Raw genomic sequence first — 27,638 nt, forward strand, 5'->3', positions numbered from 1 at the left:
TCCCTCGTCCCTCCTATCAGCTCTTCTGGAGGGGTCTGGGTTCATCTTGTGAGATGCTTGCTTCCTTGGTAAACTCAGGGACCCAGGGTCCAGAGCAAGTGCTGCCTCCCGTTCTCTCGGCCTGCTGTGCATTTGGATGATCTCCAGTTTCCACGGGGCTGCCTCTCTGGCCAGCCCTGTTCACTTTTTGTCTGCTCTGTTCTAGGGAAAGTCTCTGGGACATCTCTGTGGAACTGGGGTGACGGTAGGTGTCAGGCTGTAAGAGTCCTCATTCTCCTGGCAGAGGCAAAAATGGCCACTCTGGGCACCCAAATAATAGGGATGATTATGAGGACAGTAAAGCTATGGTGAGACCTTCATGTGGCTGTTGTGAGGGACAAAGTCTTGGGCAGAAAAGGGAGGACTGCTGCTCTCACCAAGCCAGCAGAGTGACAGCTCCCTCCCCGCCCCCATTGGCTTATTCTTCAAACTTAGCATTAGGGGAAACCAAGGAGCCCGGCAGCTTCTTCAGCTTTATAGGACCCAGCGCCAAAGTGTGAGTTTGGAGCATGCTCAGATCCAGCCCTTTACCTTAAACCAAGGGGAGACTCTTGCTACACTGTGCAATGAACCCTGGTTCCCAGGCTTGGAGCATGGGGGCAACACGGACATGTCCCTGTGCTGAGCTTGGCAAATCACCTCTCCATGGTGCACAGGGGTTCAAGGCTCTTCCCCAACCCCCAGCTAATCCACTAGCGCTGTGCTATTATCTCCCCCTAAGTGGCAGGCTAATTCACAGCTACCCAAGCGATCATTCAAGCAGGATTTGCTGGATTGGCTTTTATCAGCTGAAAAATGATCCACTGGGGAATTCTGCCAGACACCAAGCAACTCATTCATTTGCTCCCACTTTCTACCACAATTCCCACTTGGTCCTCCCCCCTCCCCCGTTTGTTGAAGTCCTAGGTGCTGGGCCCTGTGTCAGACACAGAGGTTACAGGACCAAGGGACTGCAAGGTCACTTTCAGGGACTATGGTCCAAGTGCTGTAATCAACAATGTCTAAACTGCTGTGGGCCCACGGATGCTGTCTGATGCTGAGGAGGGGGTGCAGAAAAGGAAGCACGGGGGAGGTTTTCCCGTCTTCCCATTTCCAGCCTATGGGAGGTATGGGCTGATTTCCTACCATGAGGCAGCAGGTTGTAGCTTCAGAAAGACTTGGGCTCACCTCAGCACTATGACCCAGGCCTTTCTTTCTCTTGCCAGAGCCCGTTCTGCAACCACTACCCCTGCTTTCTGTTCCCAGAGAATGAAGGTGTCCATGACTGGCACCCAGGAGTCATTTTCTTATGAGGGATGGTTGGCTGGACCTGAACTGACTTCCAGAAGACTTTTTCCTCTGGTCCCCGAGACAGGACAGATTCTCCCCACCCAACCCCAACTTGAAGGTTCGCCAGTAATCCATGTGTGACAGCCCATCCTTTGTAAAATTGTCTTAAGAAGCAGGAAGGACCTGCCTGTTTCCTGCTGACATCACAGGCCTGGGGAGGGCTCCTTAAGCAAGGTCTTGATTATATGCCGCTTGGGGAGGGCCTCCCTAACTGTGAAACCAGGTAACTACAGTGTCATAGCACCAGCAAAGGCACTGAGTGACATTTGGTATCCTCAAATGGAGGAGGAAATACTGAGAGGGAGGTAGGGACGCTGTCCAGCCTTTGGGACACAAGAGCCTGCAGCACTAGCCACAGAGCCCAGGCTCTTAGGAACTGTTGAAGGGACCTCCCTCACTTGTCCCACTGAAATCAAAAAGCCTGTGATATGGCCCCCTTTCAGGAATGTAAAAGACTTTCCTTGTGGGGGAAGTGGCAGGCTTGACCTGGGTAAGAAGCAAATGTTTGCCTTTTGACCTCAGGGGTGTGTGTGTGTGTGTGTGTGTGTGTATGCATGTGTGTATATGCATGTGCACACGTATGTGCCTGTGTGTGTGTATGTGTAGGGGGGGTTCCTGGCAGGGCTTGCATCTTTTTGTTCTATTAAAACACAGGCATATCAGCACTTGGACGCTTACGGGGCTGGCGATGGGGTAGGGTGGGGAGAATCTCCTTTATTTGAGATTCTCCACTGCAAGGAGAGTTCCAGACAGATGTGGGCTGCTGGAAGCTCCAGCCGGGTCACAGTCAGGATAGGTGGGAGTGAAGATGCAGCCAGACCTCCACATTTAAGGGACTAGGAAAGAGTGGTTTGTACGGCTAAGGGTAACTCCCGTCTCTGAATCCCCAGCCTTTCAGGGGGATCTGGGTAGGACTTCAGCCGTGGTTATCAGAGGCTGTGTGGCAGCATAAGGGTGACAGACGTAGTGAAGGATGTACCGGAAGTTTGGGGACTGGGGATGTGGTGTAGTGGTAGAGCACATGCTTAGCGTGTGTGCATGGCCCTGGTTCCATTCCCAGTGACATACAACATGCCAAGGACTCAGAGAGGTTCTGAGAGGAGTGAGGCCCCCCTGGCCTCAGAGTAAGCCAGGAGGAGGTCCTGGCTGTTTGCAGAACACGTTTGTGCACAAACACGCATACACATGCATGTACATGTGCACGCGTGCGCGCGAGCGCACACACACACATACACACACAATAAATGTTTGTGCTTGAGTAGAGGATTACAGCTTAATGGAGGAGCACTGGCCTAGCATGGATGAGGCTCTAGGTTGTCCTCAGCTCATGATAAACAAGGGAAAGAACAAAGTCAGAAATGGTCGTGTGGAAGAGATGATATAAACAGAATGTTGGTTTGTGAGGAAAGGTATTGGTTTTGGAGAGCAACCTGGAGCCACAGGGAGCAGAGTGCTGGTCTGTCAGGCACCCACCCGCCGGAGACCTGTTGCTGATAGGGTGCCCCGTCCCCATCCCGAAGCTGTGTGGCAGATGCTGCTGGTGGGAGCACTTACGTTGATCATAGCATTTGATGTGATGCGGAAGAGGGTGGCCCGCTCGTTCACAACCTTCAGCTTCTCCCCACTCTCTGATGGGATCTTAAGACTGTCCAGCTCATTCAGGGAGCGCTGGAGGGCAGCGCCATGCTTGGCAATGAGGTCATTGCACGTGCCGAGGTCGTCTAGCTTCAGTGAGAGGGTCTTAAGAGTGTGGTGGAGATCACTGTTGTCAGCAGGGGCAGCAGGCTCTTCGTCGTCGTCCCCAGAGTCATCTGAAGAGAGAAACACAAATGGCTGTAACCAACCAAGTCAGAGCCTCTAATGTGTGGGCTGCAGATGGCAGAACTCCACATCAGAGTGACCAGTGTCCCAGACTGTCGCCCACATTGCTCCTGGCCAAGGCTGCTGCACCTTAGCCTGGTGAGCCTATCTATGTCTAGCTGAGTCAACGGGGGCATAAGACAAAGGGGAGCTCGCTGGAATGACAGGGCTGTGGAGGGACCAGACTCCAGGTGCCTACCTGCACACAGGTCCTAGCTCCACTAGGTCACAGCCTGAGGTCACAGTGAGCCACACTGGTGGAGCACAGGTAACTGAGAAGGAACAGCAGGCCTCCCAGGATAATCAATACTTCTGGCTAACTCCATGCCTGTCCCTAGCCATGCCAACTGTCCCTTGCTCCCTGAAAACACTTGAGTACCCCTGCTTGGGGCCTCTCTTCCCACCCACTGTGTCACTGATGCCTGGAATACATACACATAAACCAAGGTGTCACTGCCCTTACCGTCTGAAGCCCAATTCAACACCACTCCCTCTCCACAGACTGCATGAGGATTCCCCCGTGCCACAGTCAAGGCCACATTCTTGTCACCAGACCCACAGCCTGGACCATCTTCCCGATAATCTCTACCCACCCATCCCCCTTGCAGAACACAGCCCCTGACAAAAAGATGGTGTGAGGTGACATCAGGGCACCCTCTCCTTGGTGCTAGTCCGCTGGGACTTCTGTGCAAGGGCCTGTTCCCACTCACAGCTCACACAGGTGCACAGGAGTCCTTGTTTCTTCCCATCTTGCTAGCCTGACCCATGTCCTCAGGGGCCTCTATGGGCAGCTGGTCACCCTGCTGCTGCTTTGGTACTGGCATGGGATAGCCAAGGGGCTGACACAAGCCCGTGAACTTCCCAGTGCCCGTCTGCTAAAGTTTTCGGCAGTGCCTTGTTTTAGAAATAATCAGCAACAACTTTTCTTAGATGAAGGAAATATGCAACCAAGATATAAAATTAAAAGGGAGGAAAAAAGAATGCGTATTTTGAGAGAACAGATTTCTCCCCACAGTAGGTATGTGTGGGTGGACATAACTTGGTCACTGTTCTGAGTGTGTCCTGAGCTCACAGCAATGCTGGACTGGCTGGCTGCGCAGGACCTGAGCGAGGGGGAGCTGGGAGAAGCATCTACTGCACACTGTGTCCCTGCCAGCTACAGAGGCCTCGGGCTAATATCCAGTCCCATCCCCCACTGGCCAGAGCAACTGTGGCCCAGAATGATCCAGTTCCAGGAGGCCACAGGAGTCACTGAGGGGTGCTCTGGGCATCCCTGGAAAGATAGATAGATGGACAGCAGACCTTCCTCGCTTTCTGCAAGAGAAAGAGTGTGGTTCCCAAGATGCCAAGCTGTGGGCAGTCTCAGTGCGTGGTGCCCAATGGGTGGAGCAGGGACTTGACTCCAGCTCTGATTGGTTGTTGGCCTGGCCTTTCCTCTGAACCACTGTCAGCTGTGCACCCAGTCACTCAGGTCAGCCTCAGCTACTGTACACCATAACCCAGTAATGGGGGTCTGGGGGCAGAAAAGGTCCTGAGGGCTGGAGAGATGGCTCAGCAGTTAAGAGCACTGACTGCTCTTCAGAGATGCTGAGTTCAATTCCCAGCAACCACATGGTGTCTCACAACCATCTGTAATGAGATCTGATGCCCTCTTCTGACATGCAGATATATATATATATATATATATATATATATATATATATATATATATATAGAACACTGTGTATATAATAAATAGGAAAGAAAGAAAGAAGGAAGGAAGGAAGGAAGGAAAGAAGGAAAGAAAGAAAGAAAGAAAGAAAGAAAGAAAGAAAGAAAGGGTCCTGAAATTGACAGGCCCACTCCAGGTATATACTGGGTAGAATCTAAGAGCCAATCGTGGCCCCATTCACAACAGCCAGTATATAGAACCAGCCTAGATTCCATTTGAGAGGAGATACACAATGAGTTACATTGTTTGAAGGAAAATGGATGGAGCTGGAAGTTGTCATAAGTAAGACAAGCTGGGCTCAGGTAAGTCATATTTCATCTCAGGAGAAAATATGGATTTAAAAAGGAGTTTGAGACGAGGAGGAGGAGAAAGAGACTAGCAGGAGGTGGGATGTGGAAGCATAATGGGGCATGTTTGGAGACCAGCAAATGCACACCCACGGAAAGGACCTAATGAAGCCTCTATTGTTTAAAGGGCTCCTTGGGGCCGTCAGGCAAGAGAATTCTAGAATATTTGGATCTGTCTATGGCAGTCTCGGTGCTGAGGAGCTCCTGGCACTGAAGGACGTGCCTCCTTCCTTGGCAAACAACCAGATGGGGGCCCGTCCAGTTGGGGCTTGCTGGCCATTTGATGTAGCTTACATGGTGAATTCAAATTCAAGAAGGGCAGCCAGAGACCCTTGTGAGAGAGGGGGGGAGGGAGAGAAGGAAAGAGGAAGAGGAGGAGGAGGAAGAGGAGGAGGAGGAGGAGGAGGAGGAAGGGTGGGAAAATGTGTGGACAGCACCTGAGGAGCCTGAGGTTGCCCTCTGGTCTCCACATGAATGCACATGGACCTGCACACAGATGAATTTGAAAAAAAAAGAGAAGAAATTACAAGGACATATTATTTGCACAGACTTGCACACATCTTTCTGTGTATTTCATCTCTCAATTATCGTAATTTTCTCCTCATAATACAGTTTGAATACATTCAGGATGAACGTAATCTTTTTCATTTGTACTTTGTACAGTGGTCGTTTCGATTTTTAGATGTAGAGTCAGTGGGTACGGGAAGGTGAGCTGTATTACATCTACAAGTAAAAATTATCAGGGGTTGGGGATTTAGCTCAGTGGTAGAGCACTTGCCTAGCAAGCGCAAGGCCCTGGGTTCGGTCCCCAGCTCCGGAAAAAAAAAATTATCTAATACGGTAGTAGTCCTTAAACCCGGAAATACAATGGCATTAGGTCAGCTTCTGGTTTCTGAGTGACATCCCTGGCAGGTTTCCACCAAGTGATGCAAACAGCCGAGCAGTGGCTGAGTGTGTGGACGTTTGCTGAGCACCCCATAGCCAGCCACATGCTCATAGCTAGGACAATGGCTGCATGGCTTCTGTCCCCATTGCACCTCTGATGTGAGCCTCTACCAGGATGAGTTTATCCCAAGGTCAGGACCAAGCATTTAGACCACGATGCGGTCACAGGGCTGCGGCTCTCAAGCTTATACATGCTTTGAGGGTCCTAAAGTTTTTATGATCCACATACGCCGTTCCCACGTTCTACTCAGAATAAAACTCAGGGTCAAGGAGGACCTGCAAAGAACATTAAATATCCAATCACTAAAGAAAAACCTCAAAGACTCATCAATACAGCTCTCGCTAAGCCTTCTGAAGACAGTAAGTTCAACGGAAAATTTCAACTATATTAATATAGGAAGAGCAGCAGAAACTGAGACCTGAGGCCAGTCAGGGGCATGTTCCTTTGGGGGTCTGGGGTCACACAGCGGTTCTCCCAGGTACTGGGTCCTCAGAGGTTCAGAGGGAGGTGGGCAGGGTTGTGCACCAATGAGCAGTCCTTTTGAGAAACAGTGGAAACACAGGTCTGCTTGAGCACCTCCCAGCAAGTTAAAAGCTTTGCTGCCCAGGACTGTACAGGAGAGCGCCTGACCCCCAGTCACAAGTTTTACAATAAACCAGTAGGTGGTTGGCAACTGTCACCTCTGAGTCAGGCCAGGAGTGTTGAGCAGGAAGGTGGCATTGTGCTGGGTGTCTGGTCTGGGCTCGGCTCCCACCATGTCATCTGAGAGATTGCGCAGAACCCTCCCCAGACACCCGCAATGGTTTTGAGCTGGGGAGCAGCCACCTTTCTTAGTCACCTCTATGAACCTCACCTCGGAGGTGAGGAGGCTTGGGTCACTTAACTCCCTGGGGAGGAGGCGGCCCTGGTTCCTGGCTCTGGAGTCACCTACTTTTCTGGGCTACCTCCATTATCTGTGATGTAAAAACCATCTTGGTCTCTGTCCTGAGCAACTTATAGTGCCTGCAGAGAGATGGATGGGCTCTGGTCCTTGGATAAGGGACAGCTTCCTAATAGGGAAGAGGACCATAGAAAGAAGCGTGGCCCTGTTACAGAGGTGACGGAGAGGGTACTGCTGGGGACTCTCCTCTCCTGTACAGCCAAGGGTCCTGGGCTGCCTGGCGTGGCTGGGGTCCCAGAGCCCCCTTCACTATCTTCCTCCCATCCCCCTCACAGTCACGGTCCAGTGGAGACGGACAGCACCTGGAAGCAGGGCATTCCTGTGCATCCTGAGTTTCCTGGTCACACTCTAATGGGGCAGCCAGGCAAAGCATAGAGGGCAGCCTCACCCCTGGCTTCCTGTGAGAGCAGGAACCAGTCCAGTCAAGGTCTGGCTCCTCAAGGCCTGCTCCATCCAGGCTCACGCTTGCTTTGAGATGGGTACACAGAGGCCCGGAGAGAGGGTGTGACTCATGCCAGGTGTCCAAGTGGCACTTACCAGCCTACATTAAACCCTTATTTTGCCCAGGTAGCTAAGATGTTTTGTGGGGGGGCCTCAGAGCCTGAGACCCTGGGTGGGTCATCCTTCTATTTAGTAGGTTCCCTGGGAAGCTAGTGGGGAAGGGTCACTTATCGGAGCCCCCAGGTGGTGAGCGCTGGCCTCTGATCGCATGCTGTGCCCAGCTGCTGATGGCAGGGGCCCTGTGGGGGGCCCTCAGGTCTGCACTGGCAGGGTGCCAAGCAGGGACGCTGTGCTTCACCTGTCCTCCCAGCAGCGGCCTCCTGAGAGCGCAAACTGGAGAAATGCAGGGGTGACCTAGGAAACTATCTTTTCCAGGCCGCAGCAGGGAGGGAGGGGCCAGTCAGAGGAATACAAAGTGTACACAACACCCACTCTCTGCCTGGAGAGGGGGTGGGTGTTGGCTTCTCCATGCCCAGCCTGTGCCTAAACCGTCTGATGGGTCAAGGCATGCCTCTCTTTCTCTTCTGTCTTCTGGGAGCACACTGCAAAGCCATGATGCCTCTAGCCACCTACGCCTACCCTCCTTCACTGAGCCCAGGCACCCGCTCTGCCATATTTGGGGCTCTGCCTGGCTCTCTGCATGGCTGGTACTTCTGAGAACTGAAGAGCTAATGATGGCTTTGAACACTTGATCTTCCTAACTCTGCTTGCTGAGTTCTGGGATTACAAACATGGCCAAGAAGAGGGTAGAACGATGGTTCCTGGTTTATGTGACATTCGGGATGGAACCAAGGAGAGTAAGTGGGGAAACAGGTTTGGAGTGGACCAGTCCTACTATGAGCAGGTTGGGGAGCTAGGGCCCATGCCAGCATTCCAGCCATGCTAATAAGATCATCACAAAACTGGTCTGGGAGAGGCACACCAAGTCTTCATGAGATCAAGTAGTGACTTCCAGTCAGGGACCCTGCACATCAAAGCCCCTCTAGGAGGACTTCTGTGAGTGTCTCCTCTTACCTCAGTGGCCCCCATGAGATGAGTGGCCCCATCCCAGGTGCCAACCTGATCAAGAAGTGGATAGAGGGAGAGTATCTATACTGCAGGTGTCTGCAGTCCTCACCAACCTAAGCCTTTGCCTTACTTAGCAGGAAGCTGGCCTCAGCACAGAGGGCAACTAGGCAGACCAAGGTAGGAGCTCACATCCTCCTCAGTGTTCAAAGGGATCCAGGTACTACACTGGAAAGGAGATGGACTGAGATGAGAACTTGAAACTCATAAAGGGAAAAATAAAGTCCTTGGGGTGGTAGCGCGCGCACGCGCGCGCGCGCGCACACACACACACACACACAGAGAGAGAGAGAGAGAGAGAGAGAGAGACATAGACACATCACACACAGAGACATATACACACATACATACAGAGAGAGAGAGAGACATATACACACAGAGACACACACATAGACACAGACATACATACACAGAGACATACGCACACAAGGACACACAGACACATCACACACAGAGACATATACACATACATACAGAGAGAGAGAGAGACATATACACACACACACACACACATAGACACATCACACACACACAGACACACATACACAGAGACATATGCACACAAGGACACACACAGACACATACATACACATACACATACATACAGATATACACATAGACACATACACATAAACAAATACACAGACACATACACACATATACACACAGAGACACACATATAGACACAAAGGAAGAGGAGAAAGAAGAAAGACATGAGTGTAGGGCAGAAGCTGAAGCTGAAATGATGGACGTGCAAGCCAATGGACACCAAGCATCACCAGCAACACAGGCCACACGAAGAGGAAGGTGTAGAACAGATTCTTCCCTTGAGGCTTCAGAGGGGTCTGGCCCCACTAGCACCTTGACTTTAAACGTGTGGCCTCTGGGATGTAGAAAATAAATCCCAGTTGCCTTAATCCACCGGTGTGTGGTAGGTGGTCAGGAACGCAGCACCAAGGAACTAAAGCAGTGACTTAAAACGGAAGGTTTATTGCACGTTCGAAACTTCCTATAATCAGGGTGGAGGTAGAGCCGTGATCCCCTCCCTGATACTTAGGTGAGGGGAGTGGATTTGCCTTCAAGGCTGGCTGTTGAGTAGTTCTGACTCCCATTTCTCCCTCTTTAAGAACCTTGGAGGTTGTGCTGGGTCCCACCAGCATGATCTCCATCTCAAGATCTGTAACCTAACCACACCTGCCCCGTCCACCGTCCCCCTGCTATGCAAAGCATCAGAATCACGGGTCTTGGGGGTGAGGACATGACATCTTAGAGCCACCAGTAGACAACTGCCTGGGATTGCTAAAACCTACCACGTCCTTCCTCTGTGGCTGCCCACGGGGGTTGGACTCTCTGACCCAGGGTGGATCTCTGGGTGGGTTAGCTGATCACTGAGACTCCTTTCTGGGTCCAGGGACCTCATGAACCCTCTGGTCTCTCTGAAGAGGTAGACACAGATGCCACTCTGGCTAGTAACTCTATATGAAAATGATGGTCTGGTGTAGGGAGGAGCCTGGTGGCCCTGTGTCAGCTTTCACAGGGCCTGTGTTAAGTGTGTCAATCCCGACGCTAAGGGTATTTTAGGAAGTATATATTCATAGTATAAAATAATGCACGACACATGCTTTGACCATTCCACCCCATTACTCTCTCTTGCTGAGTCTTTCCGAGCAACCCCACTAATTCAAGACACACACACACACACACACACACACACACACGCACACACACACACACACAAATGTAGCTTAGAGTCCGAGAGAGAGAGAGAGAGAGAGAGAGAGAGAGAGAGAGAGAGAGAGAACGAGAACGAACAAAACCAGGATTTGACGGAACCTGGCTTATTTCTCTTAACACAATGACCTGCAGGTCCATCCATGCTCCTTGTAGATGACAATTTTGTTTTGAACGGCAAAATAAGGCTCCCGATAACACCATATTTTGACCTGCTGGTTCTGTGCCGGGGCTGCAGTAAACTCAGATGTGATGGTCTCTTTACCAACTTGCATGCTCTCCTCACTCAGGGTCACAGCACTCCAGACAGTGACAGGGAGTTTTAGCACTGGTGCTGCACAGCTGAGCTGCCATGGGGATGTAAACATCCTCTGGGGAAGGAGTAAGTGGAAGTGCCCAGTGCACGGCAGCACAGAGCTGGCATGTAGTGTGGCCCGGGGCCCCAGGCTCCACTCCATGGACTCTCCACTCCCCCACCAACACAGGCCGTGTTTATACAGTGCTGTCTGGTTTACTCCGCATCAGAGGTAAGACTGCAGACAATTCCTGTTCCCTATGCCCCAGCTCCCCATGAGGGCTCCCCAAGTCTCTCTAGTAGTAGGAGGTAGAAGACTGGCTGTGGAGGCCCCTCTGCACGCACCACCGGGGTGACAGCCCTCTTTTCCAAGGATGCTCCTAAGGAGGACAGGTTGCTACGGCAACTGTGGTGCCAGGTGAACTATTTTTAGAAGCAGAGCTTTCTTTCATCTTTGGAAAATGGATATTGGTGGGGAATCCCTGTATGTATGGGGTGGGTGGGGGTGGGGTAGCTTTTTAACCAAGAATGAGCAAAAGCTGCAAGGCTGGTTTAGTCTGAGGGAGGTGACATGTAAAGATGTCCTGTCCCCTCTCCAACCCTTCCCATCACCACTGCTTGCTTTTCAGTGGGGTTCTGGTTGTCATCATCTCTCCAAGAGGTCCTTGGGTTCAAGTCACAGGCGGACCAGTGGGGAGCCCAGCACAGGGGTGAGACTGGCCAGTGTCCCCAGAGCAGTGACAGGGAAGAAAACAGTGAGAAGCCTAGAGAGGGGGAATATGTGACAGAAAGCCACCAAGGGCTCCAAGGAACTGGGCGGACCCTCAAAGCCAAGGCCTGGCCCTCCTGAGTGAACCTCCCAAGGGCATCCTGTGGGGCTCTAGTTCTGCTAGGCTACCTTGTGGCAAGCCAGATGATGCCTTGCCCCTAGAGGGGGCAAGAGTCTGAGACTCTGAGAAGACTGGCCACCCAGACACTGGAAAACATGACAGGATCTAATCTGATGGAAAATCAGATAATGGCGGGTAATGAATGAATTGTGCAACCTTGGCAGATGGAAACACCAGTCAGGGCTCCAGTGTGCTCTCCTTCCTGGCCTTGCCAGGGCCCGTCCCATCCCTTCTCCCACTTAAGACCCAGGAAAGTGTACTGAGGAAGGTGAGACATGTTCTCCAGGATAAGGTGGAGTGCAGCTCCTTTGTTCGCCTGGGACCACTAATACCAGAGCTGCCAGGGAACCTCTCGTCTTCTAGCTAGAAAATGCTCAAGGGGCCCTGCACAGGGAACACCTTGGATGACAAAGAAACTTGCTCTCTAGATGGCCTGGAAGCACAAGCCTGTAATCCTAGCTACTCAAGAGGCTGAGGCAGGAGGATTGAAAGTTCAAAGCCTGCCTGGCCAACTCAGTGAGACCCTGTCTCAAAACAAACAAACCAAAAAAAAAACCCAAAGTCTGGGCCCCTATGGTATAGAGTGCTTGCTCAATAAATCTGAGGCCCTGAAAATCAACCCCCAATACAAGAAAGAAACAACAAAGAACAAAGTTTGTTTCCCTTCATCCAGGCACTGACTGGAGGGAGCCAGCGTGCACAGAATCAGAGCCACTGCAAGTTCCAAAGGGCACATGAGCACGAGTCAGGTGGCCCACAGGGGCGGGTGCCATTCCTCAGCAGAAGGCCTGTCACCTGGAGCAGCAGGCTGCACCCCACTGGCCTCGGTGTGAGGGCAACTCCTGGGCAGCTGCCTCTCCTCCCGGAGGTAAGGTATGGAGGCGTGAAGGCAGAGCCTAAAACAGTCACTTGCCCCACTCATGCCACACCTGCGGTGATGTCACACTCAAACCTGGTACCCACATCCCCCTCCAGTCAGCTGAGGGCCCAGTGCGGATTCATGGAGCCATCCTGAAGGACTGCAGGTGCGCATCCTGGGCCCAGCCCTGGGGACAGCTGGTCCTTTCCAGGGTTTCTATGCCCCTCACCCTCCGGTCCTGGTGAATCCTCCCGCCAGGTAATGAGGATGTTGGAAAGACTGGGAGCTGGGGCAGGTGTGGGAGGAATGGACTGGTGCCAGATGTACACGGGAAGCTTCACGGTGTGGACCCAGCAGAAGGGTTGCTCTGCTTCTGACCCCAACCTCTGGGGATGGGCGCAGCAGAGCTGAGGAATCAAATTCTCCCCCACCCCTGCCTGCACCCAGCAGGTAGCTACCTCCCCAGCAAGACTCCACCAGGTCTGACTCTCCTCTCCCACACCAGCCTCCGCTGAGCACCTCTGTTTGATCCAGTCAGAAGCTCCTGCCTCAGGCCAGGCACCACGTTCCAGGGGAGTCTGGTGACTTGGGGGTGTGTAGGAACTTCATGCTACAGCCCAGACCAGAGACAGAATCAGATGCTGCCTGAGGCCCTGCCAGCTTTGACCTCAGACACCTGTCCCCCATGCTCTGGGTGCCACCTCCCAGCTCTGCAGAGGTAGCAACCAAGGCAGATCTCCCTGCCACCCCCATTATCCTGACATCTCAGTAGACCCAGCTTTCCCCTAATTTGCATGATGGAAGCTGGTCCTAGACCACACTACATAGATTCTTCGTTGGCTTATGTTCTTATCATCGTGAGCTTTGCTCTATCTCTACAGCTTGGTTCCCTGTGGGCTGTTGGTCTGCATCCCGTTCATTTGCGGGCTGTGCCTTCCCCATAGCACTGGTTGTTTTCGTGAGGTTGGAGATCCAGGGCAGGGGGCATCTTCTTGTCTTTACTAGCATAAGATAGAGGCGCCACCTCTGGGCAGACCCAAGCATAGGCCTTGGAAGCTACTGATCTCTCCTTGGGCAGACCTTGGAGCAGGTCACTAGGCTGAGAGTTGGGGGGGGATCAGCCTTGACCTTTGATTGTTTGTTTTGGGACAAGGTTTCTCCATGAGGCCCTGGCTGGCCTAGAACTTGCTAGGTAGACCAGGGTGGCCTTCAACTCAGAGAGTTGTCTGTCTCCTGAGTGCTGGGATTAGACGTGTGTACCACCACTCACACCCCACAAGAACCTTGAATGGATGATAAATGCATTGGTGAGCCTTTCACGTGACGTGCTGCTAATGCCCATCTCAGGGTCAGAGCAAGTGCAACTCACACCCAAAGCGCGGATCCAGCAAGCCACACAGAAGCACCGAGCCAGTCACCGGAAACTCTCGGGCTTACATTTTCCTGGCCCAGACACTGCCCTGATGGCTTATCCTTGGAAAGCATCTGATACTGGTGTAGTCACAGTAGAATCTTCCGAGGGCAGTGCCTCCACGTAATGGAGGGCAAGTGGAGACAAAGAAAAGGGCTGTGTCTCCGGGAGCCTCAGGGTCCAGAAAGGGCAGGGTCCCCAAGTGCCAGAGCTGGGCATCCACGCAGGACTGCATAGGCAGGCACCTGATAGATGAAGGGGTGACCCCAGAGACATGGACTGGGAATGTGTTTCATTGGTGCCACCAAGGCAGCAGGCCTACTCAGGATGGCTGGGGTTCGGGTCTGGGGTTCGGGCCTTACATTTTGCTGTCCATGCTTCTCGAACTAAGAACAGAATCAAAAAGCAAGGGAACCTCTTCAGTTCCATGACTCCTCCATGATCTGCCCTGCAGAGACCAGGCCTTGGCCGTGTAGTCCCACACTGCAAACCTTGGACATCTCCCACACTTCTAGCTGCAGCATGGTCCTGGGTCTGTTCTCACTCTTGGAGACAGGTGGCCTCCAGGCTGAGCTGGTTGGGGGATTGGGCCGATGCAAGGCCTGAGAGGGAAAAGGTATTAGAGAAGGAAAGATAGGGAGGGAGAAAGGGGAGGTGTCTGAGTGCAGAGCCTGAGAGGAGAGGCCCATGTCAGTGGGCTGTCAACTCCACTTCTGGAGACCCCCCATTTCTCAGCAGCTGCTCCTCACAGCCTATTAGATACTCCCCAAATCCTAAGCAATGACAAATCCCCAAAGCCTGGCTGACATCCCCCCATCACCTGCTCAGGAACCTCTTACGTAGGTTGAAGAAACTCAAACAGGCCAGTGACGCACCTCCCATATGTTCTATGAGCACATCAAAACATGATCTAGAAAAATCCGAAACCCCATAGTCAAGGCAGTTTTGTGTTACAGCAGTCTGCAGAGGGCCAAATTTCCACCCAAGACCTACCTTGGATAAGCTCAATGGTGACCTTGATAAGGTCCCTTTAAATAGGCCACCTTAGTGCTAGGACCTTTAAGTGCTAGACCGACCAGCCAGGACCTAATGAAATCAGTAGGTGGTCTGGACAGCCTTTAGAGGGCTGTGCTGAGAACAGTAAGGGCTATTTAGAACTGGAGGGCCTTCGGGTCTCTGGGTTCTGTCCTGTATAAGGTCCATGTTCTTAGTTCAGGCCTTTCACTCAGAGTTCTGGGCAGCAACACCACCACTCACTCACAGGCTATGCAGAACCCCTTTCACGCCACCCATTAAGTACTCTTAGGGCTACCACACTCTTGTGTCCTGAGCCCCCATTAATGTAGCAAATGCTGCTACCAGGACCTGTGAGATGGCTCACCAGAACAAGGTGCATACCACCAGGGCTGAAGACCTGAGTTTGCTCCCCGGACCCCCCTTGGTGGAAAGAGAAACCCAATCCCTGCGATTGTCACACACACACTTTATTTTTTAAAGACTGCAGCTATGGTTTCAATATGGTTTAAATCAGTCCTGCAAAGGCTCAAGTGGCAGTGTCAAGTCATGATAGAACCTTTGAAAAGTGGGATCAGGTCACTGGAGCACTGACCACGGAAGGGATTGACAGGGTTCTCTCGAGACCCTGGCTAGTGTTCAAGCATGAGTTGTTATAAAAAGACCAAGCCTGACCCTGAATCCCTCTTGCTCCCTGCCTCGCCATGTGACCTTCCACTCACGCTCGTGTGATGCCACTGACCAAGAGGCTCTCACCAGAAACAAATGGGCACTGCTCCACCTTGGACTTTAAGGCACCAAAACTGTGGGCTAAACTTCCTTGTTTTCAAACGTACCTAGCCTCAGGTAGTTTGGCATAGTAGCAGAGAATGGACTACTGAAAGTACTGGGACCGTGTGAGGCCCATGGTCACCTTGGGGGCTGCTTTCTTTCTGAGATTGGGCTACAGGGATCCAGAGAATGTGTTCGGAAGGCAGGGTACACCTACCAGGCAACACGGGAACAACACCCTTCTCCTGCTAAAACAAACCTAGAGGGGTTGGGGATTTAGCTCAGTGGTAGAGCGTTTGCCTAGCAAGCGCAAGGCCCTGGGTTCGGTTCCCAGCTCCGAAAAAAAGAAACAAACAAACAAACAAACAAACAAACAAAACAAAAACAAACCTAGAAATACACAGCCTATTAAAATGCCCTTGGATAACGAAAGTAAAAATATATTCTAAGCCCGAGCGAGAGAGGCTGGGGCAGTGGATCTTCAGACGGAAAGAAGAAGACAGCAAATGGAAATGCAGGCCCAGACAGTAGGAATGAAGAAGGCAGGAAAAGACACTACACAAGAAATATTGAAAATAACTGTATTGTTTCCACTTTTAAAATTCACATTTGACGATAACTGGTTCTATGATGCTCAAAAAGCATCTTATGGAGTTATGTTCCGTGAAAGGAAACCAGGGCCCAGCACCGAGAGCAGAGGGCGTGGGGGCATTGCTTCAGGCTCATACCTCTTAACTGGGATGGAATATTATTTAGACAACTACAGAAAGTGAAAGGTACAGGGTGTCAACCCCAGATCAACCACCAGAAGAGACCACGTAGCTCATGGACTAAGGAAAAGGTATTGAAGACTAAAAGTAGACCATGGGAGAGGGAGGGTGAGGAAAATAGGCAGGACAAAACAAACAGCAAAACCCAGTAGGATGTCAGCCAGATGTGGTGGGATGCAATTGCAGCCACAGTTACTTGGAGTTTGGGGGAGCAAAGGAAGATCACTGAAGCCCAGGAGCCTTAGTCCTAGCTGGAGGCCCTGTGGGATCTGCCTCTAACTGAAAACCAGAACCAAAGGATAAACAGGCAGAGATTAACACTAAGGAAAAATGGTCTCAGCAGTTTAATTAAAATACAGAGACTTACAGGGTTGGGTACTAGCTCAGTGGCGGAGTGCCCTAGAATGAGCAAAGACCCAGGTTCTATCTACAGCACTGAGTGGGAACAATCGGAGATTTTATCAGACCGCATATTTTTAGAGCATGATGCATTCTATGCCATCTACAGTGTAAATATAAAAGCCCAGATAAAATATCCAGCCATATGCTTTCCATGAGACACACTCAGATGCAAAGAGACAGATGGGTTAAAAGAAAAGGACTGGAAAGGGAAACAGGCAAACACGAATCCCAAGAAAGCGCAAGCAGCCCCATCAGCTTTAGAAAGCAGACTCTGGGCAGACACAGAGGGAGATTTCCTGAGAACTAAAGACTCAGCAGCCTGAGATGACACTGTGAGACCCAAACTGGAAAAATACACCTTGCCGGTTAAAGGCTGTTTGAGTTAAGATAATTAAGAGGAAGCCCCTGTTTGTCCTTCAAGGTAAGGTTTTTATTTGTGATTAGTAAGTAGTTATTAGATCTGATGTGAACCGCAAGACAGGTTTTCTACCTACACTAACTGTGGGACCCCATTCACATGATGGAATCCATGCCCTGTTCCTTCTCCTTCACTGTATCTTTCTAACAATGTGTACCAGCCAACTCTCTGCCCCTCTGGCTGGCAGGGACTGCTCTCTCAAATCCCACTTGGGATGAGGCAGTCAACTGGCCAGTCCTGGATGCACCCCAAAATAAAGCTTGCTTTAATTGGACAATTGGGGAACCAGTCTTTCCTCCTTGGGACTCTCGGGGTTAGCAATCATGGACTCCTAAGTGTGTGTGGTGGAGTTGGAGAGAATGAGGTGAAGGGCACAGGTCTGCAGTCACACAGGTCTCGGGGTTGGCTCACCCAAGCCCATCATGTAGAAAAAATGAGTGTGGGTACAGAGGAGCTTGGTCTCTATGTCCTCGTCTTCTTCCCTACCCATGTTCACAAACACACACAGAGATTTCCCCCGTTTCCCCTACAAATAGTAAGTAAAATAAATCTAAAACAAAAATGACAGCAGTATATACTCAAAGTGAATGGAGCAAAAGAAAGAGCAGAAATGAATGAACTAGAGGCAGAGTAACAATGAAAAAATGAATCTGAAAACGTTAAAAAGTTCTCTGAGGTTAACAGAGTTGGCAATCCCCCAGCAACATCAATTAAAAACTAAAACTGATGTAAATTGCCGACGAGGGGAGAGGGGCGGAGCATTGCTTCAGATCTGGCTGGTATGAAGGGATATTGAAATATGAAAAATTGCTAGTAAGCCCAGCTCTTTCATTAAACAGAAATCTTCCCGAAAGAATGAACTGGAAGCTATATTTTAAAATTCATATAGGTCTCTTTACAGAGTAATTGAACCTAAAATTACAACCTTTCCTTTAAAGAGACCCAGACCTACATTTTGCACTGAGTTCTGCCAAATACAGATCCGAGCGGAAGGTGGGTCAGAAACACCCGAGGGGCTGGTGCTGTAGCAGCAGCAAAGGCAGAAAGATATTGCAAGAAAAGAAAATTTGCAGCCTAAGAACAACCGTCATCAATAGAAGTACAAGTTTTTAAAACAAAATATTAGCAAACTAAGATTACACAAAAGGGGTGATATCCTGAACTGAAATTCATCCTATCTCAGGATATCTCAGGAACTGAAAGTTCTATATTTTAAATGGATGTGATTCATATTAACAGTACAAATTAAAACTGTAACAAACAACATTGAAAAATTATTGTCGAAATTTGACCCTGTAAAGAAGGAACATCCTCACAGATAGAAAGGCATCTATAGAAGGTCTAGTTATCACCAGACTTGATAAGAAGTAAAACCTGAAGACGTGAAACACCGCGTGTCCGTGTTAGCCATCTCAGCCCCACGCAGGGGGCTCAGCCAGTGCAAGAGCCAAGGAAAAGAAACCAAAGGCAACTCACTCCATCGTGTTGCACTGGAAAGCCCCAGGGGACACAGGAGAGTTAGGGTCAGTGCACCAGGGTTTCTCTAACACCAGAAAGAGCACCAGAAAATAACATTTAAACAATACTGCTTGTTACAGTATCAATACCAGCAGTTACAGACGGAGTGTTTCAAAGCTAAGGGAAAGTTTAACAGATAAATAAACATGGCCATGTTCAGGGATCGGTACCTCAGCTTGGCTGCTCACTAAGTCACCTCACTAGTCGGTATAGTTGTTTAAAAACTCAGAAAATAAATATTTGTTACAGATGTGTAAAAATGGGCGCCCTCACACTCATTGGAAATTAAAGGCACAGGCACTTTAGAAAGCAGCTTTGTGGGGTTGGGGATTTAGCTCAGTGGTAGAGCGCTTGCCTAACAAGCGCAAGGCCCTGGGTTCGGTCCCCAGCTCCGAAAAAAAGAAAAAAGAAGAAAAAAAAAAAAGAGGGGCTGGGGATTTAGCTCAGTGGTAGAGCGCTTACCTAGGAAGCGCAAGGCCCTGGGTTCGGTCCCCAGCTCCGAAAAAAAGAACCAAAAAAAAAAAAAAAAAAAAAAAAAGAAAGCAGCTTTGTAAATACCACATAACCTAGTAGTCCACAGACCCAAGAAGAAAGAAAAAATATTGTACTCAAAAACATTCATCTGAACATTCACAGCAGTATTTTTTTTTTCCATAATGGCCCCAAAGCAAAGAAAATTCAGATGTAGTCTATCCGCACGTGGGAATATTACTTGGCAATAAAAAGGAAGAAAGAACTAGCTGAGCACAAGCGTCCTGCCCTCACTCGCTTACTCACTCATCCTCTGATATGGATGCGGCTCCTGCTGCTGTGCCTTCCCTGCTCCAATGGGCTGCACCCCAAACCGTGAGGCAGAGTAAACCCTTCCTTTCTTCGGTGGCTTTCGTCAGGGAGTTTTATCGCAGCAGTGAGTTGTAACTCATGCAGCCAGTGACGTCCCTCCATAGTGCACATATGAGCTGCAAAGTGTCCCACAGGGGGACGACATGTCCAGCCAAAGTTGTAGAGCATGGTGGCAGACAGTGCTGCCCCAGCTAAGCCCCAGGGACCACGGCATGGTCAGACTCTGCCTGTCACACTGTGGGCTTTGCTTACATCGGAATCCCCTCTGGACACCCCAACCTCAGCCTCCAGTGGAACATGCTGTGAGTGAACCATTGACTAACAAGGGCAGAACTCAGGGCCACCCAGGGCAGTGACATAGCCCTCTGTTCCTTCCAAGGGCACTAAAGGAAAGGTGAAGGTGGTTTTCTTTTGTGGTAGTTTCTGTTTTATAGAGGGCGGGTTCTTGAAAGACTCAAGTTGCATTGGTAAAGTGGCACACAGCCCTGCTAACTGGTAGGGACCAGTGCTGAGAGAGAGAGAGAGGGGGGGGGGGAGGAAGAATGGAGAGAGAGAGAGAAAGAATGAATATGTGTCTGCTGCCAGATCAGGTGCCAGCAACACTTCAGGCTCCATGTTTCATCAAGTCCCCATTCCTCCTCTTTCCCAGAACTACAACTATCATCTCTTGGGGACAGTATGACTGGCTATAGGCTTATCTTGCCTCAGTGTATAATATAGCAGCACCCTGGTGAATGGAGGTTCTTACAAGACACGTACTGTATTATTGTAGACAGCTTGTAGAGCATGGAGAAGGTTGATATCTCCAAACAGGCTCGAACAGCAGGTTTGTAGGGGGAAAAGGAGCCATTCAATAAACAGTGCTGGGCTGGCAGAAATCAACTGCATGTTTTATATCCTCAGTAAAAAAAAAAGAAAAAAAAATTATACCCTCTGCCAAAAAACAAAAGCAAAACAACCTGTGTAGATGCAATAAAGATGCCAGTGTGAACCTTTAAAATACTTTATGAGGAAATGCAGGAAAGGATCTGGGATCTCCACGCAGAAACATAAAGTGATAGCCATAAGGTCTGATAAATCAGCTAGGAAAAACGAGAACAACCGTTAGAACTGGAAATACGGGCGTAAACCCAACCCCTGTGGTCAGTTGATTCCCAGCATGGGTGTAAAGACAGGCAAAAAGAAGAAAAATCCTTTAAGGTAATGTTTCTAGGGCAGAATGCATTAGATTAAAACCCTACTCCCCACCTCACACAGCATACGGAGTTAACTCGGCACAAACCAGCATTCCGTCAGAACTCCATCTATAAAGTTCTTAGAGGGAGACAAAGGCGACACTGCTAGAGTTCGGTTTAGACAATTAGACAAGGCAAACTCTTAGGTTTGCCTTGCGTCAGACGAAGTGGGGCAAACATTTAAAATATGCATAAAGGACTTGCATCCTCTGTGTATAAGTGACCCATAAAACGATAAAAGGACAGCCCCAACCAAAAAGAATAGAAAAAGAGTTTGAGCAAAGATTTCTCCAAAGATAACCAAATCCAATAAATACAAGAAAAAGGGTTCAACGTATGAGCCACCCAGAGAATGGAGACACGACTACATGAGATGCTACAACACTCTAATGGACGCAGTATGAAAAAAGTCGAGGGGTTGGGGACTTAGCTCAATGGTAGAGCGCTTGCCTACCAAGCGCAAGACCCTGGGTTCGGTCCCCAGCTCCGAAAAAAAGAAAAGAGAAAAAAGAAAAAAAAGAAAAAAAAAAGTCGAGCAGGAAACCACAGTTCTCAGCGAGGGTTGAGAGGCTCTGGTACCCCCACACACTGTGGTTGTGTAACACTGTTCAGTCTAATGCTTGGGCAGTTCGTTGTTGGAACACAGTCCAAGAACAGAGCCCTGTGAGAATTCTGAGCGCTTGTGAGAAAACTCCAAGAAACCAAGAGTCTTGTGCCCACAGGTTTTTCAAAACGCAGAACTTTCCTCGGAACGCTTTCGTGCCCCTCCCAGGTGTAGCGACAGAAAGGACTGAGCTTAGTCCAGCTGTCGTTAGTCACGTGTCTCCATGGAAAACCATGTCTTTGTCACATGTGGCTTGTTCTTGTGACTGAGCACCTTACATATGAAACTTAACCCTCAGACTGTGAGTTGCCTGATGCTCTGAATAAAGCTGGCTGTTACATGAGATTTTACCCAGCCTCATTTATCAGCTCCATTCTCCCACGGGCCCCACCCATCCCCACCGACCTCCCCCACCCCCCCAACTGGCTCCCCCACCTCCCACCCCCCCACCTCCCACCCCACCCCTCATCCCTCACCCACTCCCAACCCCTCCACCCACTCCTACCCCCACCCACTCCCACCCCATCCACTCCCAACCCTCCCCCACTCCCCCCCTCCACCCCCGCCCCCCACCTCCCTACTGTCCCCCACCCCCGCCTCAGATCGGTAAACAAATGGCGCCTGAACAGGAACCTGAACTCAGGTATGAGAGGGGGCCTCACAGAAGTGGGTGAGTGAGCAGCACATGGGCAGGAACCAGGGAAGGTTTGGCCTTCTGTTGAGCCCGTGCATCATTTCTTAAACGAGGAGACCAAGTGTAATTCCAGTTTCCAGAAGGAGAAACTTTAGATGAAGAAGCACCGGGCAGAGCCTGGAAGAACACTGACGAGTCAACAATAGCAAGGGGGATATAAGGATATTGGTCACGACAAAGAGAGGGCTGGATGGACAGACTGACGATCAAACCTTAAAACTGATAAAGGAGGCAAAGAAGGCTTTCCCTGTGCAGGCAAAATCAAAAGTGAACACGGAGCCGTCCATGTTGGCGACGGTGCCCTCTGCCCGCTCGCTGGAGCTTCCTTTATAGATGTTCCCTCCTTGGCCTGACCCTGAAGCACAGGATGAGGAGCTGATAATCGAATAATGGATTCTCCCCACTTCTTGATGAGGACTTAGGAGCAACTATGAAGAATCTAACTTTACAACCTCGGCAAGTTAGGGCACGGCCAGAAAAAAAAAGTCAATTCTTCTACCAATCCCATCCCAGACTTGTGAACTGCACTTGGTATTCCCGGTGCAAATGCAACGAAATCAACGTGTTTGCCTAATTATGCACTTACCAATCAATTTAAACTCCAGAAGGAAGGGCGGCATTAAACAGTCCTTGCACACTCTCTCCAGAGAGGAGCCACGGCTACTTGAATCCCGACTAAAAGAGGCATCTGTGAATCGTGTGGATCCTTCACTGCCTTTAAACTTAACTATTTTCCCCACTAAACTGTCTCCTCCTGGCATTACAGCACGAGAGGGTAAACATTTGGAACAGACTTCGTTTACATCGTAAGGGACATTAAATGCTAACTGTTTACCTAACTCTTAATTAGTAAATCAGGAGAGGACCCGATGTCAACCATTGATAGGGGTTTGGTTCTTGTGTATTATTTTTGTTACCCCTAACTAACATCAGTTTAAAAGTGCATTACAGAACCCTGTGGATTGTCAGATTTCCCTTGTAGGTTACTACGGAAGGAGAGGAAACAATTATCCAGCCTGTACGCTATGGGGTTTTCTCATAGGGACCGACTTTGTGATTACAGAAACTGTCCACGCCTCTCCCATTCCACAGGCAGATGCTTGTGTCATTGATGGCTCATCTGTTGGTATGGGGAGGGGAGTTTCATGGTCCAGATACTCATCAGTCCATTAATACTTCTTTCCTCAGCCCAGCAGGTGGAACTGGCTGTTGTGAATCATCTTTCACGGTGAACTCATAAACCCTTAAATATGGTTTCAGATTCTACCTATGCTGTAGGATTGTTTCCAGCAATAGGCTCATGGTCATGCTCATTCTAAGCTCCCTGGATTTACTGCGGAAGGAAACAGGCAAGCTGAGGCATTAACCTGTCCTATTCCCACTTCTCCAGAAGAAAGCTGGGAATGGAAATGCATGTCATTGCAAGTGGGTCCTCTAAACATGATGGCTTCCCTTCCAGCTCCTCCAACCCAGGGCCATCAAGGACAACAGTAGAGGACAGGGGATAGTGCAAGCCACCAGAAAGATGGCAAACCTATAGCTAATGGGCAAAAGGAGACACACGTACTGTATCACCGGAAGTCAAGCCTTCCCACCTGGGGTCCGGCTAAGATCCTCTGCAGCAAGGAAGAAGTTAATCTCCCAATGACCCTGAGTTTATGCCTGGACCCTGGCTTGTAAGAGACTCATTCATTCAACTCATTCATTCGTTTGGAGAAGGGACTTTAATTTTCTTCCTTGGGATTTAAATCACTTCCTGTTTTGCAATAGGACATCTGTACTCCTATTAGAAGGCAAATATGTTTTATCAGACACCAGAACTCTTAATTACATGAGTCTCGTGCCAAGCTATTCTCTAGATTTTTTTTTTGACCAATATAATAACATAACCAATAGTATCGGACATAGTTTAGATCCCTGTTCTTGGTGGTGGGACAGACACACAATGCCTTCACTGTTCTAATAGTAGAATAGCATGATGATATAAACCACTTTGGATATCCTGCTATTAAAATGTAAAAAGAGAGAGAAGTCTGAACACAGTTTAAAAATGGAGCTGTGTGAGAATTCTGAGTGCCTGTGAGAAAATTCCATGAAAACAAGAGTCTTATGACTCCAGTTTCTTCAAAACACAGAACCGTTCTCGAAATGTAATTTTGTGCTCCTCCCGGTGCAATGGGTAGGAGTGAGTTGACTTCCGCTCCATTCTCCCAAGTTCACACCGTTATTAGGGCAGTGAACAGTTCATCAATTAAACCATGAGCCAGCAACTGAGTCACATGGCGCTGAGATCCTATTACTCAGTGTCTACCCGAGAGAAATAAAAACATTATCTCCACTTAAAACCTCTGTGTTCATGGCCAACCATTGATAAACACAATGTTGTACATCCATACAATGGGATATCATGGGACGGTAAAGAGAACTGCAGTCCTGAGGGACACGGATGAACCTGAAGGACATCACGCTGAGTGAAACAAGCCGCGCAGGAACGATTCCACTCAGAGCCGTGGTTCTCAGCTCTCCTAATGCTTTAACACAGTTACTCACACTGTGGTGACCTCCAACTAGAATTATTTCATTGCTACTGTGACTTTGTGATTTTGCTGTTATGAATTAAAATATAGAATCTGATATGTAGGATACCTGATATGCGACTCCCTGTGGAAGGATCTTTTGATCCCAAAAGGGGTCACAACCCACAGGTTGAGAACCACTTAGATGAAATAGTCAGAGCTCATGATCTACAGAGACGGAAGGCAGGCTGGTAGTTGCTGAGGACTGAGGGACAGTGCATGTGTGGCTTTTTTTCAGGAGAGGTAGCGACATTCTACAGTTGGACGCTGATGATGGCTGTGTCATCCAGTAAATGCTTTTAAAAATGCAGAATCACATATTTTAAATAAGGGAATCCCGATGGGATACGATTATAACTCAATAACACTATTAAACAGCGTATCAAAAACGTATCAATAAGCAGAGGAGGGCGAGAGTACGGGTGCTGACAACACAAACACTTCAACCTTTCTCAGCGTTTGGAGATTTTCTTGGAAGTATTTAGGGAGGAATGCAAGTACGAGGCTCCCAGTCCTCACAGAAAACCTATTTCCCGACTGCTTTAACCACGGCTATGCAGAGCGTGTTACCACAAGACACACGAAAAGGGTAACGGTAAATAACGTAAAGACACAGATACATACACAGTGTAGAAGCACAGAAGGTTGGAAGAACCATGTATTACAGACTGACAGGGAGTAGGTATGTGCCCATCAAGGAGCTCACGCCTAAAAAAAGACAAGCCCTCGATGGAAAGCAACGCCACACGAAAGGAGATGTGTCTCACAGCAAGCTAGAGGAAACTGCTCAAGCAAGGGAATACCAACTAATACCACAGGAGACATCATGTCATGAGACTAAGGACAGTTTTGACATCTCCACCGGCCAGAGTGGACCGTGCGAGTGGTGCAGGCAGGGGAAGGTGCTGCATACACTCTGGAAGCTCGTTAGTCACGTGTCTTGTGAACAGCAGTCCCCTTCCTGGATGGACCCCGGACAAGCTTCTGTATGTGAGTGTTCCTGGAGGCGTGTGTGTGTGTGTGTGTGTGTGTGTGTGTGGAAACTAAGGAGGACTGTGCTCACTAAGTCAGGGCTCCCAGTGATGGGCGTGTCCTGGCTGATGTGATTTCAGGCAGTTTACTTTGAAGAGTGTCTTTAAAGATAAGGAGGCGGGCTGGGGGTGTGAACCCCAGCATAAAAATCAAAGCAAAACAAAACAAAACACAGGTGTGGAGACACAGGCCCCCTACCCCAGCACTCAGGAAGTGGAGGCAGCAGGTCAGGAGTTCCAGACCACCCTTGGCTATATAGGAGGTTTGAGGTCAGCCTGGGGTATCCGTGGGATCCTGTCTCCAAAAACTAAAATTAGAATAGAAGGGACAGGGAGGAAAAAGCAGCTGTTTTAGTACAGTTCCCGCTTAGCTTGAGGCCGAGCTCTACCTTCCACCCCAGCACTCAGTAACAGCAACGAGTGGTGGGAGGTGCGGGGGGGGGGGGTAGGTGAGGGGGTGGAAGTGAGGGGGCAGGGGGCGGGGCAGGGGCGGGGCTAGGAGGGCGGGGGCGGGGCGGGGGCGGGGCGGGCAGGGGCAGGGGCGGGGCTAGGAGGGCAGGGAGTTGGGGTCAGGGAATCAGGAATGAGGTGGGGGTGGGGGTGAGAGGGCACAGGGGTGAGGGATTAGGGGGTAAGGGGGTGAGGGTGAGGAAGTGGGGGGATGAGGGGGCAAGGGACTCATGTGAAGGGTGACAGGTGACAGTCTACAATATACAGATGGTGAGCATACAGAGGCTGACCATACAAGACCTTCAACTTCTCTCCATCTTTGAAGGTTTTCATGATAAATATTTGAGAAGAAGTTCAGGTAAGACTAGTCCTCATGGAAAGTGTCTTCCCCGACTATAGTAACGGCAGCCATGCAGTCAGGTTTCCGCCAGACGAAAGCAGTTCATGATAAAGTAGCCATAGTTCCACAAGACACGAATGGATGAAAATAAAAACAAACCCTTCAATTAAAAGTAAAGTATTACTACTCAACGATGAGCCATCTTCTACGTCTTTAAAAACGCACTATATTTACCCATTCGTGCTTGTGTCTGTGGGCGTGTGGGTGCATGTGTGCTGTGAGAAGACAACTTGCAGAAGTCATTTCTCTTTGGGGACTGAACTCAGATCGTCAGGTTTAGCAGCAAGCACCTTAGCCATTTCCACCATCCCCTCAATTCTTGTAGGAGTTTTAAGTGCTATATAATCCTGTGGAGGATTCATGGAGAGACTAGCAGCAGGGTGTGAATCCCTTTAATTATGGGAATGATTTGCAAACTCTGTCTCTGCAGCTTAGCTCCCACATCTGCAAAATGGAGGACAGGACCTCAAACCTGACCAGGGGTCATGGAAAGAGAGCAAGAGATTGGAAAAAGCTGTGTGTGGCGGTGCAATCCTATCACCTGGGAGGTAAAGGCACGTTTGATGCCAGCCTGGGCTACATAGTGAGACCCTGCCACATGAGGTGTTTGCATGGGTGTGTGCGTGTATAGAGCAGAGGATGCTGCTATGTGTTTTCCTTGATCACTGAACTGGAGCTGGCCCACTCGGCTAGTTTATCTAGTGAGCTTGCCCTGGGGGTGCCCTTGCCTCTCTGCTTCCCAAGTGCTGGGATTACGAAGGGGCCACCACAGCTGCCCATCATTCACATGGGTGCTAGGGATTTGAACTCTGGTCCTCACACTTGTGTGGGAAGCACTTTTCTTGCTGTGCCATCTTCCCAGCCCTACACTGAATTTTCTATAATGACCGTGCATTAGCTTAACAACGAGGGGGAAAAATGTCAAAAATAATCTCAGCCAGGGGCAGTAATTTAGGAGAGGCTGGATTTACAGCTACATGATGTTCCT

At 49.7% G+C, this 27,638-nt stretch overlaps 1 protein-coding gene across 39 annotated transcripts in view; it reads right to left on the minus strand.

The window, feature by feature from the left end:
- Positions 1-27,638, minus strand: part of Osbp2 (oxysterol binding protein 2) — a 161,694-nt gene that overhangs the window by 20,243 nt on the left and 113,813 nt on the right. For 34 of the 39 annotated variants that reach the window (XR_005492966.2, XR_005492968.2, XR_005492963.2 and 31 more), the window contains one exon: positions 2,923-3,179. Coding sequence is in view for 27 of the 39 variants with exons in the window: in XM_039092013.2 (XP_038947941.1) it covers positions 2,923-3,179 (257 nt within the window). In the remaining 12 variants the exon portion in view is untranslated. Of the gene's footprint in view, positions 1-2,922; positions 3,180-14,286; positions 14,310-27,638 lie in introns of those variants that run through there. The other 5 variants (XM_063273203.1, XM_039092024.1, XM_039092020.1 and 2 more) reach the window with 2 other exon arrangements.

The sequence above is a fragment of the Rattus norvegicus genome, chromosome 14 (genome assembly GCF_036323735.1).
Source record: "Rattus norvegicus strain BN/NHsdMcwi chromosome 14, GRCr8, whole genome shotgun sequence".
NCBI classification, from domain to species: Eukaryota; Metazoa; Chordata; class Mammalia; order Rodentia; family Muridae; genus Rattus; species Rattus norvegicus.